This window comes from Larimichthys crocea, chromosome XI, assembly GCF_000972845.2.
Source record: "Larimichthys crocea isolate SSNF chromosome XI, L_crocea_2.0, whole genome shotgun sequence".
In the NCBI taxonomy this organism is placed as follows: domain Eukaryota; kingdom Metazoa; phylum Chordata; class Actinopteri; family Sciaenidae; genus Larimichthys; species Larimichthys crocea.
In genome coordinates this window covers 8,488,448-8,504,409 of record NC_040021.1, presented here as the reverse complement: position 1 = coordinate 8,504,409, position 15,962 = coordinate 8,488,448, and the positions used below count along the sequence as shown (strand labels likewise).

At 40.9% G+C, this 15,962-nt stretch overlaps 2 protein-coding genes across 3 annotated transcripts; one reads left to right on the top strand and one right to left on the bottom strand.

Moving 5' to 3' along the window:
• Window positions 1-4,079: 4,079 nt before the first annotated feature.
• sod2 (superoxide dismutase 2, mitochondrial) lies at window positions 4,080-6,996 on the bottom strand. Its single transcript, NM_001303364.1, is given in 5 exon segments — window positions 4,080-4,225; window positions 4,311-4,490; window positions 5,857-5,973; window positions 6,066-6,271; window positions 6,968-6,996. Coding segments are annotated over 5 exon segments (678 nt in total).
• A 2,414-nt stretch (window positions 6,997-9,410) lies between these two features.
• Window positions 9,411-15,950, top strand: wtap (WT1 associated protein). Of its 2 annotated transcripts, none has more exons than XM_010735392.3 (8): window positions 9,411-9,639; window positions 10,205-10,242; window positions 10,352-10,407; window positions 10,492-10,550; window positions 10,672-10,799; window positions 11,917-12,095; window positions 14,449-14,603; window positions 14,721-15,950. In XM_010735392.3, the coding sequence occupies exons 2-8, from the start codon at window positions 10,213-10,215 to the stop codon at window positions 15,377-15,379; spliced, it is 1,266 nt and encodes a 421-aa protein (XP_010733694.1). In that variant the 5' UTR covers window positions 9,411-9,639; window positions 10,205-10,212; the 3' UTR covers window positions 15,380-15,950. The 2 variants fall into 2 exon arrangements, with proteins under 2 accessions (XP_010733694.1, XP_019128666.1); XM_019273121.2 differs by lacking the exon at window positions 9,411-9,639 and adding an exon at window positions 9,715-9,973.
• Window positions 15,951-15,962: the final 12 nt, after the last annotated feature.

The following is a 15,962-nucleotide window of genomic DNA, read 5'->3' as shown; positions in this document are numbered from 1 at the left end:
CCCAAACGGGTGCCCTGAATTTAACTCACCCTCGCTTGCCAGGAACAACGGACGGCAAAATGCTGGAAAGTTTTACCTCCTAAATGTTGACACTTCACTTTTTGTAATGGCTTTCCAGTCCAAATGGGACAATGACAGCTTGTGTATAGGGCAAACAGCGCAAGCAATCTACATCAGGGGACAGTGTGGGACAGCTTTGCATTGCAGGGCGGAGGATAGTCTGGAGCCTAATGGCAAAGTGATGAGAAAAGCTGCAAAGGTTTGGGGAGATAGAAGGGACTCCATTGAGGATATGAGTCATGTGACGAGTATGTGTAGCATAAATATCAGATTTGCTTGAATGTAAATGACAAATAAGTTTATTGATCATTTACTGAAGGTGTGAAGTAACAGATCTATATGATCCCAACCTTTGTTTCCTACCATGCAGCCCTGTCAAAACCTGTACAAAAACTGAATTTGTTACTTTAACTTTTCATTCAGTTGAACTGTCAATATTTGGTTAGTTGGTTCAAGTTTGAAATTGTACCAGAAGCTAGATGTTTCAACAATTCATCCATTACACAGCATTTCATTGTTTTTCCAATACTTTCAAAACTATTTATCCGTTACTTTAGCTCCCTCTTTCCACTGTTAACTGTTACTATTAGGCTTTAGTGTTAGTCAACTGCTTACACTTACATATTTCAAAAATATAATTTTTCTTATTCTACAATCCATGTAGGCAACTCCACCAGTACACCCTTGGCTGTGTTTTACTGCATCCATCCAACCACAAACTCAGCATTCTGCTTGAAAAACCAACAAAAACAAAAAACATATGAATAAAAAAAAAGGCTTATTAGAGGCATAGAAAATGGTAACAAGTCCAAATAAGTAATATGATATTATTTTTTGAAAGTTTCTCTCTTGGCCACCCAACATTCATCTTTCAAATGTGGGAAACCGTCAAAAATAATAAAACCCAGTGTGTGGTAACACAGGCCATTTGAATAAGTAAAAAATACAGTATGTGACAGACATGCACTTCCACCACTTATGCCTACACAATGAAAATAAGGATGTGAAAGAAAGCCACATTGCATGCTTGTGTGCAACCACACCAACAGCAGAGCTCTTATTTCCCAGTGTGTGTGTGTGTGTGTGTGAGGAAAGCTAAACAAAACTGTTGTTACAAATGAACGTTCTTTCTAACACTGATCAACGTGCGTTTAAAAAAAAACAACATAAATTTGGCCTTTCTGTATATGTGGCTATTCCTTGGTGGAGATTGAAAATGGGATAAGTGACAAAGTTCGACGTGTGTGTACATTTCACTTTGAACTTTTTGCATGAAAAGTGGTTGTAGAGGCATTTTTTTTTTAGAAAAAACCATAAGAGAATGAAGAAAGACAGATTTCTGAGGAGGTAAACTCAGTGACTGAGACATTTCCCCAATATTTTCCTCTCCTTACTTCCAGAGCTTAAAGAAACTCTATCCTGAGTGAATTCCATCTTTTTTATGAGTTGTGGAAGAGGGAAATAATTTTTGGCGCAACCAAACTTTTATAAAGCAAAAGTAGGCCACGTTTAGACAAACCATCATCTTATAAATGCTAGTGGTGGAATGGTGGGGGGGGACTTCTGATTTTAAATGCTGGCAATGCCTCCTAAATAAAAGTACTCAGGTTTGTGTGCTCTGTATTTATGGCTCTGATAAACTAAAGTGGTTCTTTGTCATGCAATCCAAAAGAAGTCTGAAGTCAGTTTCCACCAAGTGAAGCCACTGCAGAAGTGCCAAAAACTGCAGTTCCTCAAACGTCCACTTGAGGTTGGCTACAGAGCGAGTCAGTCTCCATAAGCCCCTGTGTTAAAATGTCTAACTTCACCGCAGAAATAAACATGTTTACAGCCTGGTACAAAAAAAAAAAAAATCAGCTTTCTGCTGTAGCTGATTTCTACCACATTTAGCAGTCATTATCTATCTAACAACAGAGTCAAACAACACCAAGATGTGACAACTCAGTGTTTGATTTACATGTTTTCACTTTTATTGATTCATTCAGTTAGAGTCGGTGTAGCCAAACTATGGACACACAATTTAATCCAAAGAATATGCTGATTGCAGTCTTGCGGTTGGAGTCTGGTCACCATGTGCTTGAACTCACCGTGTCCACTGAAAACCAGTTCACCTCTGCATAATGACAGCACCTCCAGGAAAAGGGAGAGATCTCTGGAATGTGATATTCCCACTGCTAAACCGCTCAGTCCTAATCTCTGACGCAAAGAGCAGAGCCACATGGATGACAGGAGATGAACCCCACCGGACAGTTACTTGATGTACTCGATATCAAAACATCCTTTTTTGATATAAAATAACACAGAGAGTACTGCTGAGTCCTTTAAAATCTGCTGTGGATTGTGCAGTTTGAAGAGGTTCATTAACTTTAAAGTCTGTCTGAGCCAAAATATATACATGAATATATAACTCCCATACATTCACCTGGTGATGTGTAGATACTACTCAATGATCCAAAGAGCGTCAGCAGCAGCAAACCTTGGGAGACACTGCCCTCTTTTGGTGATACAGTGAAGAAGCAGAGCAGATCATGCAGTATACAACCTTCTGTATGTCACATCACGTCATTTCAAGTGTGAATTTTCAGCTTGTGAGGATTAGGTTATCTATTTTAAACAGGACAGTATGCCTAATTTTTTCCAAAAATACGTGTTTGCACATCTCATTAACTAGAGTTGACTTTACCATAAAGGCGGCTGTGTTTCTAACCAAGATTGAAATCTTTTGACCGGACTGTAGCCAGCTTGGCCGTGCTTTAGGAAAGAGAAGTTGTAGAGAACTAAATGTTGATAGGCATCATGTAGCGCAATACAAGATGAAAGCTGAGAATTACAGCCAGGAGGAGAGATCTGTGAAGATACCTGCCTCCATCCATCCATTTACCGTAACCGCTTATCCTCATCAGGGTTGCAACGAGCTGGAGCCTACCCCAGATGACTTAGCAGTTCAACCATTCACACTCACATCTACAGGTAATGTAGGGTCACCAGGAGAGAACATGCAGACTCCACGCAGTAAGGCTAGACTGGCTCCTTATAATCTAAACATCTTACTTTGCTTTACTTGAACGTGCATACCAAAAACCAGCTTTGTTTGTTCCACGTCTCATGTTTATCACTGGACATCAGTGATCTATATTTATATTATCCTCTGGTGTGACCATAAAGAGCTTAAATGAACTGGACTGGACTATAAACATTTAGACACTAGACCACAATCATCATGAGGGCGGCTGTGTCCTCTAATCAGATGATCGGCTCCTCCAGTCTGCACGTCAAAGCGTCCTTGGGTAAGATACTGAAACCTCAAATTGCGGATGATTCCAGATGTTGCGTCATCGTTGTGTGAATGTTTATGAATGGTTAGCTCCTAAAACTGATGAGCAGTTGGCAACTTTTATGTCAGACAATGCCATCAGTGTAAGAATGTGTAGTGTAAAAGCACCCTGAATCATCAAAGGACTATTAAAAAAGGTGCCATATTAGTAGAGTCTATTTATCGTCATCACCCTCCTCTGACATAAACACCTCTAACAGAAACTTAAAAAAGAAATCTTAGCCGACATCACCGCACACAGAAAAGACCAACTATCACGCTTCTACAATTTAAATCCTATAATTTTATTATAATACATCAAAAACATGGACTGCAAGAACATCGTCTGATTTTCTTGTGAGTTATTCTGACGAACACAAAGCTCACTGAATATGTAACTCTGGTTATCTGACAGCTTGTTGTTTATTTATGCATGTTTGCATGGCAGCCAATTTTTTTGAGGTGTGATTAACAAAAGCCAGCCTTAATGTGAGGGAGGCCAAACTGTGCGCTTGAGGTCGAGGACAGACCTGAGATAAAAAGCAGTTGCAAATATTTTAAAGTTTGCTTCAAGCTGTGTGTGCGTACAGGGCAAAGAAAATATGAAATCCGCCCAAATATGAAACATATTTTAAATATATTCAACTTTGATGCAATCTGATCTTTATTACAGGTCCAGGTGAACGGGGGCTCTGAAGATTAGATTCTACTTTTTGGCGATCTGGAGACGCTCGCTCACGTTCTCCCAGTTGATGACGTTCCAGATAGCCTTAACATAGTCCGGCCGCACATTTTTGTACTGAAGGTAGTAAGCATGCTCCCATACATCAATACCAAGGAGGGGGATGAGACCTGAAGGTCAGAGACAAGAAACAATTACCCCAATGACGTCTGACAAAAGGACTGCATCTCTGCTTCAGAGCTGTTTTAAACTGACCTGTAGATCCCTGCAGGGGATCCTGATTAGCACAAGCAGCGATACGAAGTCTTCCACTCTCCTTCTCGTAGCCCAGCCAGCCCCAGCCCGAGCCCTGCACGGCCACTGTAGCAGCAGACATCTTCTCCTTCATTTTCTGGAAGGAGCCAAAGTCCCGCTTAATGGCCTCCATCAGCTCCCCTACAAGGAGGGACACAAACAGATGATACTGAGAGGCTATACAAGATGTTAAAAGACAAGAAACCAAACAGACTTTACAGCCCTTATCTCCTCCAACAGGTTATTCCACAGTCCTGACTGCAAAGGCTCCTTTGTGTATAAATCTGGGCAGTGGAACACTTGACGCGTTCAAGTATCTCAGGGAGCGAGAAGGGGAAATTAAGGAAGGGCACTATGTGATCAGCTTAATAACTCAGGGTCAGGCCTCTCACGTCTTTATAGGTAATCAATAAAATCTTGAAATCAACTCTATAATCAACCTTTAGCTGTAAGGAAGCCAGGATCTGTTTGATGTGATCATGTCTGGTCTGGCAGCAGAGTTCCAAATGAGCCGGAGACAGGAGAGGGAATTTTTTTAACTGGTGCCAAAAAACAAAGAATTACAATATATCTAGCCAAGTAGCCAATAAAGGCACGTTTAACAGTTTCCAGATTTTTATAAATGAGCTGATCCATGAAATGTTTCTGAGATTGAATGTTTGTTTACGCTGAGGTTCTTCAATAACTCTCTATTTTGTACATTATCTGGAAGAAAGCTGTCCTGGCAGCCTCATACTAACTGATCATTTATCCTAATCCTTGTAGAAATAATGTGAATAAAACTGTGGATGCTAAATAACGTCCTCACATAACCCATTTAGTCCACTATTAAACCACTAGGGGGCACAAGCAGATTGTAAAGCCCCCTGAGGCAAACTGTGATTTGTGATTTTTGGACTTTGAATCACCTTATTATAAACACTGCTGACTGACTGACTCCACAAACACTGGAGTCATGTTTCTGCCCACCTGATGAATGGAAGTCTAACATGAACTCCCTTTTTCACTCTGATTTGGTATGTAAAATATTAACAACCTGCTCATTTACTTTTCCCCTCTGCTGTTTTGTGTTGGGAAGCTCAGCTTGTTCAATCTGAACAATGGGCTATGTTTATATTAGTGACTGGAGGAGAGGGTGGTGCGTGAGTCTTTGTGAGGGCCAATAACATTTGAACAATGAGCTAAAAGCTGCACAGCTGCATTAATTTCCCTTTCGCATTAGGGAGTCATGTGCTGCTTAACACAGGTTTAGATTAGCTACAAGACAAAGCAGTGCATGTGTATGTGTTAGACGGGCCAGGCTTGTGTCCTGCCAATAAGGCGCTTTAGGGGCTACTCGGCCTGCAAACAATTTCCCCAATTTCATTAATTTATCTGATCTTTTTAATCGGTTAAAATCAACCTATCGGGTTGATTTAAAAAAAATGACGTAAGGGATGCACGATATTTTATCTGCCCGATAAATATCATGCATCCCTAGTACGTGTATGTGGTTTCGGTGCCTTACCCTGTGGCTCGCCTCCACCATTAGGAGAGAGGTTTGTCCAGAAGATAGTGTGGTTAATGTGGCCTCCTCCATTAAACTTCAGAGCAGGCTGGAGGGCAACCTGTGCCGTCACGTCTCCTAAAATACGAAGTCAAAACACATGAACGTTGATCGGATCTGTCAAAATGTAGATTATGTTCAAGGTGCATCGTCTAAGTTTGTGTTTGTACCCTTTGCCAGTGCCTCCTGATATTTCTCCTCTGTGACGTTGAGGTTGTTGACATACGTGGCGTGGTGCTTGCTGTGGTGCAGCTGCATGATCTCTGCATTGATGTGGGGCTCCAGGGCACCATAGTCGTAGGTCAGGTCAGGGAGGGTGTGCTTCTGCCTTGAAGCAGCTACCTGGTTCAGAGTCTGGCTCAGGCTGGCTGCACACCTGAAGCAAAGCAGGGGGGGAAACCTCACCAATTATATGTATTAACACAACTACAGTATCAGCCCGCCATGGGTTATCAGGCACACACAGTAGTTATTTGGTTAACTAGATATAGTAGCACGGTGTCAGCTTGGTATAAATAACTATATCCATACATATAAATGTACGTTAACAAGGAAGGTCGTGAGTGTAACGTTAGGACTGTACGATAATTTAACAAAACCCTTTATTTAATGCGCCATAAAGCTAACCCTGCTGAAGTTAGCGTCCAGGTGTTTTGGTTTAGCGAGCGACCGTGTTAACTGGTGACATTAGCCAAACGTGTCTGTGGTTGTCGTAGTTACGACAGCCGTTGAAAACCTGATAAAATACGTACTTGTCAAACAAAACAAATATGAATTGTGTGTGTGTGTTTTGGCATTGTAGCGTTAATAAAAAACAAACTAAACATAGATACATTCACTGGGACAGCTACGTATCTTCTCGTTCTCAACGGCTGTCGTAACTACGGCAACAACGACTGCCGCCAGTTTAAGCAGGGTCGCTCGTTAAACCGTAACACCGGGCTAAAGCTAATAAACGTTAGCGCCTGAATGAGTGTCAAGTTCATGAGCGGTCGCTGCTACAGCAAGAGTCACTGTGCACTTTGAACAAGATGAGTGGCACCAAAAAGCGGTAAGTTGATTTCAGGTTTACCTGCGTATCTGACCAACTCTGCACAGCATGTTCATGATCATGCGGTAGACGGCCCAGGGGCGGACACACTTGTAACTGCCCTTGAAATGTGCAATTTCAACTTGACAGAGGGAGGACCGTACCATTATCGTCATGTAGAGGGGGGGTGTCGACGAGAGTGTTCAAGAATTAGACAAACCTCAGCTGCGACAACTGAAGCCACTACTCCTTAATCCTTAATATCCGCAGCTGTTATATACTGACATGTGTGTGATATACGTTATTTATTAAAATATATTTAAACACATTAGATCCTACATTTTGCACCTCTCTCTTCTTTAACAATTTTAAACTCACCCTTCTGGTTGGTTATAAAAGTAACACAGGAACTGAAGTCATTGCATGTTTTGTGATAAATACAGTGTGCTCATTAACAATGCTTTATATTATATTTACGTTTTGAAACATGCTATATCGGGGTTCAAATGGTTTATATACAATTGAACTTGTATACACATATTTAATTGTGAATAATTTGCAAAAACAGGCCGCATAATTTGGGCAAGAACAATTATCAAAACTAACAGCACAAAGTAAAGAGTCACGTGATCATCTCTACCATGTCTGAGGTAATCCCAGAGATCGTCTATAATGAGCCTGAATCGCTCACCCCAACAAGACTTCAGTATTTGTGATAGATAAAAAAGAAAAACAGTTTGCAGTAATCTGTCTTGGTGGGGATGCAAAACTAAACCTAGCAACTCATCTGGACTTTAATGTTACTGACAAATAAATAAATCTTGTTACCTAACAACAAGCCAACAAACAAATTGACAATATAAATCAGGATGCCAAGACCTTCCCATTTCTTATTTTAACAAAATGAGCACAAATTCCAATAATGCTTTAATTAATTCATTTATTGAACTCCCACAATTGATAATGCATCATAAATTCCCATCATAAGTTGGAAAAAAGCTCTGTTAGAGCCACAGAACAACACTACAAGAACTGCTACAATAAACTACGGAAGCCCCGAGCGGTCTTACATTCATAGATTTTATTTTATTCTCAGGATAATGAGTTAATTTCATTTGTTTTCTCGGGATCTCAAGTTATTTATGTTGAAATAACAAATGTTGTTAACAGATTTTCTCGAGGTCTGAACATAAGAGAACTTTGTTTTCCCAGAGAAAACAACTTAATTAGAAGAACTTAATTTGAGATCTTGAGAAAAAGAAAGGACAAATGGATCTTCATCCTTAAAGGTTTCTCACGTGCAGATCAAATTTAGGGGTACCAAATTATGGAATAGCTTTTCCCACCTGGCAAAAAAAAAAACAAAAAAAACAAAACTCCTTCTCTATAAAATGTTACAAAAGATATTTAAAAGCCTGTTTAACTGCTGTTCTGAAATTCTAACATGTACACAAAGACACTTTTAAATCATGTTCATTTTTGTTTTTATATTGCTATTATTGTTATTGTCATTATAACTGGTTGTTGATGTTATACATATGTTTTTTCTATGGACAGTTTGTCATTACTTGATGTAGTTATATTATTCTCTGCATGTCTGTTCTTCATAACTGTGAAATTTCAACTATAGGTGGAGGCTTTTAAATAAGCCCGTCTGGGTTTTCTGCCTCTCACTGCACTTTGCATTATTTGTTATCTTTGTCAATTCTATGTAATTTTAATTTTAAAAATAAACTTAAATCTAACTTTAATTCGGACAAAGAGGAGGAGTTTTTGTGCTTCAGTCAGTGGGGTGAGACTATGGAACAGGTTTACCAGGGATGAAGGAGATGTTGGGTAGGTAGCACTAAGTGTTATGAGGTTATTGTCTTCTTTGTTTTGTTGTTTTTGTTTTTTTATTGTTTTTCTTCGTGCATGTGTGTATGTGTGTATTGTAATAAGTGTATAGATAGATAGATAAACCTTTAAAGACCAATTGATTGATTCAAGATCCTTATTTTGTGTCGGCGAATTGCTTCCCAGAAATTTCAGCAACGATAGATAGATAGATAGATAGATAGATAGATAGATAGATAGATAGATAGATAGATAGATAGATAGATAGATAGACCTTATTTATCCCAAGCTGGGATACATGTAGATTTTTTTTGTTTGTTTGTTTGTTTTGTTTTTGTTTTTTTGCAATACAAAGTCAGGAATATATTTTATTTATCTATAAGTATCAGGTATTTATAAACAAGTTGGTATTGTCATTCATTATTTAAAGAGAAGTTATTCTTCTTCTCATTCCTTTTCGAAAATGTATTTCTATGTTTAAATGTTTTGCCTTACTTTTAGTTTTATTTTGGTTTGCATATTCCAAATAAACACTTCAATCAATCAATCAATCAACAACTGTGCAAAATAAATAAAACTACATTTTCAGTATCTTGCTGTGTGTCTCAGGTCAGGTTTTAGTCTCCTGAACTGTCCTCGGAGTGAGCGCTCCTCTCCGCTTCTCTCCCATCTGTGTCCGCGGCTCTGCAGCACTCGTCCAGCAGAGCCATTCTGTGCGCTGCCTTTCAGTGACGAAGATGATGGTGATTACACCGAGGCGAGACAACTACGTATAGATTAACAGCGAGTCCTTTTTTTGAGCGTAGCCGCAATTTTGCGCCTTGTAGGAGAGTCAGCGAAGCCGAGAGGATCCAGAAACATCGAGAGAAGCGGGTCTGGTACGTGTTTTTTGTTTTTTTAAATGGTTGACGGGCTGAAGGCCCCGATATCTGCAGCTCAAGAGCCCGCTAGTTTCAGGAAAAGGAGCGCAAGGGGAGGGAGTCATTTCCTTCACCGCCATTTTGTGATAACAAGGAGCCGAAAACAGAGCCAAGAGCTGCATGCTGCCGGGCGGAGCACCGAGGAAATATCGCGTCTTTAAACCTGTTTTATTTAGTTTATTCTGCTGAATGTTATTAGCACATTAACCTTGGTTATCTCTGTTCCTCGCTTGTCCATCGTTGCCTGCCACACCAGCTAACATTTAGGGCTCGACAGCTGTTGTTTAACGTGGTAATGTTAACTTTTATCCGCTCAAATCAGGAGCTTAACTCCCTTTTTAATTAATTTGTGAATTATTTGTGTAAATTAACTTAAACGTACGTGTCATATTTTTACTGCGCGCGGACAGCCAGCGCGTTACAGCTAATTAAAGATGATGTATCCGCTTCAGCACGCGACACCAAGAGAAGATTAATGATGATTTCCCCCTTTTTTATTTTTTTATTTTATTTATATTCCTAGAGCTCACAATGACCAACGAGGAGCCTCTACCCAAGAAGGTGAGTGTCTTTTCTGACCCGTGCATGTTGGTGTTTTTTTTCTAAATAGGAGTTTTAATTAATGAATCAATCTTAATCAAGCTTGCTTTGTGGTTTGTCTCCTCTGCAGGTTCGCCTCAGTGAATCTGACATGAAGACCCTGACCAGAGAGGAGCTGTGCACAAGGTAGATAACAGCTCTACAGATGGAGATGATGAAGATGATGCTGTCAGCTGTTTTAATGTATACACATGTTCTGCTTCCTCTCAGGTGGAAACAGCACGAAGCGTACGTCCAGGTCCTGGAGGCGAAATATGCAGATCTATGTTGTAAGTGCACCCATTACAACGTCAGAACACGGTTGCACCTAATCATAATAGAGATATATCTCCTGATGCCGCTTTTCTTTTTCATCCCCTTCCTTCTTTCTTTCTTTCTTCGCCGCCTCAGCCAATGACGTGACAGGGCTGAAGGAGTCGGAGGAGAAGCTCAAGCAGCAGCAGCAGGAGTCGGCACGCAGGGAGAACATCCTGGTCATGCGACTTGCCACCAAGGAGCAGGAGATGCAAGAGTGCACAGTATGTGTTTACTCCTCCACTTCATTAAAGCGTTTGATGTGATTTTTGTGTGGAAACTTGGATGCACTCCTTTTTTAATTAACATTTATTATTCATTACTTTGTTTAAAACAAGTTTCCGTGCCTTCAGCTTCCTTGCTTTTTCCAATCAGTGTAAAAAAAACAAACAACAAAGTACACCGTGTGTATTTATTGCTAAGATTTCTTTGTTACACGAAAAACTTCCTCCAATCTTCTCTGACATCATTCCAGCACTACACCGCATTCATTTATTATTATGCTTCTATAGGCTGAAGGTAAACGGGTGTAGAGAGCAGGGCTTGGTTTGCCCTTTGTCAGACTGTGACAGCTCAGTGGATCACCCAGTGGCTTTATGGCAGCACATGCCACTCTTAAAGGGCAGCTGAGGTAAACACAACACATACCGCAAGGTGGAGGTCGGAAAGGATTGAACCTTTAGAACGCTTGTTGTCTCTCTTTGTTTTAATCACAGAGCTGTAAACAGCAGGAGACCGTTTTATGACTAAACTCTTAGCTGGCTGTTCTCGAGGCGTATTAGTTGCGCCTTTTTGCCTCCTCATGTAAATATATTCAAACAAGTTCTGTGGACTTCAACAGGTGAGTTTTTGTTTGTCGTGTGTCCTGGAAAGCCGCTCATATCTAACATTTTTTTTTTTTTGTAAGATTATTTTGTTGGCCTTTTATGCCTTTATTGATAGTACAGCTGAAGATAGACATGAAGCAGGGGGCAGAGAGAGGGGGAGTGACACGCAGTAAATTAGCCGTCCGATGCGGGATTCGAAGGACTATAACCTCCACACATGGGGCGGCCGCTTAACACACTATGCGACCGCCCGCCCCTATATCTAACAGCTTTTTAAGATGTCACATGACTTTGATTCATGTAATATGATATTAATAGATAGACCAAATATTTTTTACTTCAAATCTTAGGTCTAAATGTGGATGGAAGCTGATAATCTTTTAAAAAACATTTTAGTTGATCTCTTCATGCACTGGAGATTATACCAGTTTAAGAGCTCGCACTCATAACAAATCAAAGTAAAAGATGATCTACACTTTACCGGTCAGTAACACCTGTTTGTTTTATCCTGCAGACCCAGATCCAGTACCTCAAGCAAGTCCAGCAGCCGAGTGCGGCCCAACTGCGGTCATCCATGGTGGACCCAGCCATCAACTTGTTTTTCCTCAAAATGAAGGCTGAACTAGAACAGACTAAAGACAAACTGGAGCAGGCCCAAAATGAACTGAGTGCCTGGAAATTTACACCTGATAGGTAAAGACAATCAAAATAACCCCCCTCCCCCCCTCAAAAAAAAAGTCAAGACTTCCTCATGCCCCCCACCCTCACTCTCACTGCAGGCATGCAGGAACAATGGTGGGGGGGAAGGCTGACAAATGCTGTACTCACCACGAGACTCAGACTTTTACAGAAAGCCAGTCACTGCAAAACAAAACTGTTTTTGTACTCTCGCACTGTGCCAGCTACATATCACATAACCCTAAAGTGAAAAGACAGTATGGTCAGGTGACACTTGTGTTTCAGCTCTCTCCCCTCACCGTCCAAGGGCCTTGAAGGAGTCCGGACTGTTCCTGAAGAGGTGGTCACTCACTTCCCAACACGGATATATGCCCTCCCCGCAGCCTCAGCTCAAAGCAGACAGTTCACACATTAAATAGGGGGGTTATGGTGGAGGGTGAGTCAGGCAGGGGAGCATCCCTAGCCTAAAGCGAGCAATTGAACGTTTTACAGACAATTCCCACACTTGGTTTATAAAGACATTTAACTGTGGATTTACACCACACACATACCCCTCTAGTCTGCCTGAGAAACATAAAGACTTGTTGGACAGTCTAGACACATTGCAGTAACATGAGGAAAGTTTCTAGGAGTTTAAAAAAAAGTAAGACTTTGGAGGGAAGAGTCACTAGACATGATGTTAAGACTGTGAGCGGAGCCAGATCCTCGGTCCACAGAGGACTGTGGTTCAGGGATGAGGGTCCAGTCGCCTGTGTCTTTGAACATGGGCCCACTCACGGTAGAGTGTATTTACATGTTTTATTTTGTGACCTGTTTCTTTTTTATTTATTTATTGGCATTTCATTTGATCTTTCTCTTGTTTCTCTGAAACAAACACTTACTGCAGTGTGTGTGTGTGTGAACCAAGAAGCACGATTGGCTTTTGATTGTTTACACTTGTATAAACGTTTTTCATAATTTTAAGTTTTGCTTAAATCTTCCAATACGGACTGAAACACACTGCTGTAGGTGCACTGAGTCTTGTTTTTCAAGTTGTGAATGCAAATGTCTTTTAACGAGTCATGTTATGAGTTGATGAGAATGTATTTATTGTATTTCTGTGTATTTTTTTGTTATTGACCTCACAATCTCTCCCTTTAGCCATTTACACTAATAGCTGATCGGACTTTTGTCTTTCTCGCCTGTGTGGCACAGATCTTAAGCCACTGTTTACAGAATGAAACGCACATTTTGTCTTTTTTTGGTCTTTTAAAAAAAATTAAATATATACTCAGGTGAGATGTGAGCTGGCAGTGTACACACAGCCTCCTCAGTCCTTTTTTAAATTAATGTTTATAACTTCAAAACTACTGAGAAGAAGTGCAGTAAATGCAATTAACTCAATGTGCAGTGCTTAATTTTTCTCTGACAACAAGTAAGAATAACATACATGTTTTCTGAGTTGTTACCACTAATGACTGCCTCTGCTATCATAGGGTTTATTTACCATTACGGTTTGATATTGGATTACTTCCATAGGCATTTCTAGACTAAATAGATGTCAGTTAACTCTGGTTTTAAATAACATGTATGCCTGTCATATGTCTGCAAATTTGGCTTCTTGAGTAGGGCTTTTGTAAAGCGTAAATACAATAACTGCTAATGTAAAAAAAAAAATAACAGGTGTGCTGGACTGTATTCCTTAACCTGTTGTGAAGCTGAGAAAGCAGCAACCTTAAGCTGTTTGATTTTTACTGTTGACACACTTGCTCCTTTTTGTATATAAAAGTGGTGCCTGGTTCAGCAGTGCACGTTTCCATCTTTGCTACTCATAGTTAAGGGTTGATATTTAAATTGTAGCATGTAATTTTATTCTCACTGTTTTCATTCTGCTTTTTCCTCACACTCAGTGATTCGACTTTTGAATGTAAGAGTTCGATAGCGGCAGGATTGCCACTGTTAGTCTTTTAAAGTGCTCACTTGCCTTCAATATATGCAACATGGTGAATTAAGTTCCAGCGTGAGAATGAGTGCATTAGGTCCATAGTAATGTAGGTGTAGGTAGCTTGTTGGTTGTTTTATTACAGATTCATGATTTAAGTTTTAGTTACAGAAATGAGTTTGTACTTAGGATCTTTTCTAAAAAAAACATTATTTAAAATTTTAAACATTTATTTCTACAGACCGGATTTAAGTCAGTGGGTTCCTGATAATTTGACACTGAATAATGTAAATCTTGAGAGAGTGGTTTAGGGGTGGTCAGGCTGAAGAGTTTCTGTTGATTCGTAGCTTGTAAATGAGGCAGTTGGAACAGATCAGTGGCGTCTCTTTGCCTTGTCGTGTTTGTCTCCTGGTTCACTGTGTGATGTGAGACTTGTTTCCCTTACAGCCAAACGGGGAAGAAACTGATGGCCAAGTGTCGAATGCTGATTCAGGAAAACCAGGAGTTGGGTAGGCAGCTGTCCCAGGGACGCATCGCCCAGCTGGAGGCTGAGCTGGCGCTGCAAAAGAAGTACAGCGAGGAGCTCAAGAGCAGTCAAGACGGTGAGAACACGAGCAAGCATCTCACAGCCTGGACATTTTTACCATTTAACATCTTTTAACGTGCTACTGTTGATTACATTTTGACTTGGATCTTTTCTCCTGATCTGTTTCTCCCAGAATTGAATGACTTTATCATCCAGCTAGACGAGGAGGTGGAGGGGATGCAGAGCACCATCCTCGTCCTGCAGCAGCAGTTGAAGGATTCTCGTCAGCAACTTACTCAAACTCAGGGGCCACTGGCCGGGGCAGGACCTAGCAGGACTTCACCCTCTGCTTCCAGCTCGTCTGCTGAACCGTCCACCCAACCCGAGCAGGCCGGCGCGTCCTCCGAACCGATGGGCAAAGACTACGGGAGGGTCTCCAACGGACCAAGCAACGGCAACTCATCCCAGAGGAGCGAGACCACTACACCCAGCCTGTACCGGGAGGTCAGCAGCACAGAGGAAGACTTCCCCATGTCCCCCATGGTCTCCAGCCCCGGGGAAGCGGAGACCAAACTGTCCAACCACTCGGAGGAGGCGTCAGGGAGTCAGACTGCTGCTGGGAGAGTTGGAGGACCCGTGGGTTTCGGGAGCCAGCTGAGCGCAGGGTACGAGAGCGTGGACTCTCCGACGGGCAGCGAGACGTCATTGACTCAACATTCGAATGACACAGACTCCACCACCGACCCCCATGAGGATAAGGCTGCCCTGGTGACCAAGGGCACCAGGACTGCAGGGTCACGGCACACTCAGAACGGCCTGGACTCCAGCACGAGTGACAGTGCGGTTTTGTAATGTACTCTGACATGTACTGTCTTTTTTTTTTCTTCTTTTCTTTTTTTTATACAATATACAAACAAGGCAACAAACGCTTAGTCTGTAACACAGCACTGCTGTCCAAGACGTTTTGGTTTCACCCTCCTCCCCTTGCCTATCGTGATGCCTGTGTCACATTTGTGTTGCTAAAACAGGGATATAACAGGTATGGGTTAATGTTAGATTTGAATTGAGTGGATGTATGATTTAAAACTAGTACGTTTCATTCTGCTGTTTATTTGAGCACGTCTATGCTGTTCTTGTTTGAGCTCTTGACACTGAAATCAGGCATCTGGTGTTGTAACTCATCGTCAAAAGTCAGTAAAATCACTGAATTACAGTAGCTTCGCAATATTCAAGGTCATTTTTAGATGTTGGCCTCTTTCTTTTTTTTCTTTTTTTTAAATGCAATTTTAATTTTTCATTGACAAAAAAATTCTGTTCAAAAGATTCTGTTCAATTGTGAGTAGTTTATATGCGATGTTCATATTATTCTGACTTCAGTCCTTTTCATGTACTGACCAAATACCAATAAAGATTTTTAATACTACAAAGTGAAACC

What these genes read in the sequence shown, in the direction of transcription:
- wtap (XM_010735392.3), top strand. Translation starts at nt 10,213, where the DNA reads ATGACCAACGAGGAGCCTCTACCCAAGAAG. An exon ending in GAAATATGCAGATCTATGTT is followed by an intron (nt 10,551 to 10,671) that starts GTAAGTGCACCC and finishes TCGCCGCCTCAG; the next exon opens with CCAATGACGTGACAGGGCTG. An exon ending in TGGAAATTTACACCTGATAG is followed by an intron (nt 12,096 to 14,448) that starts GTAAAGACAATC and finishes TTTCCCTTACAG; the next exon opens with CCAAACGGGGAAGAAACTGA.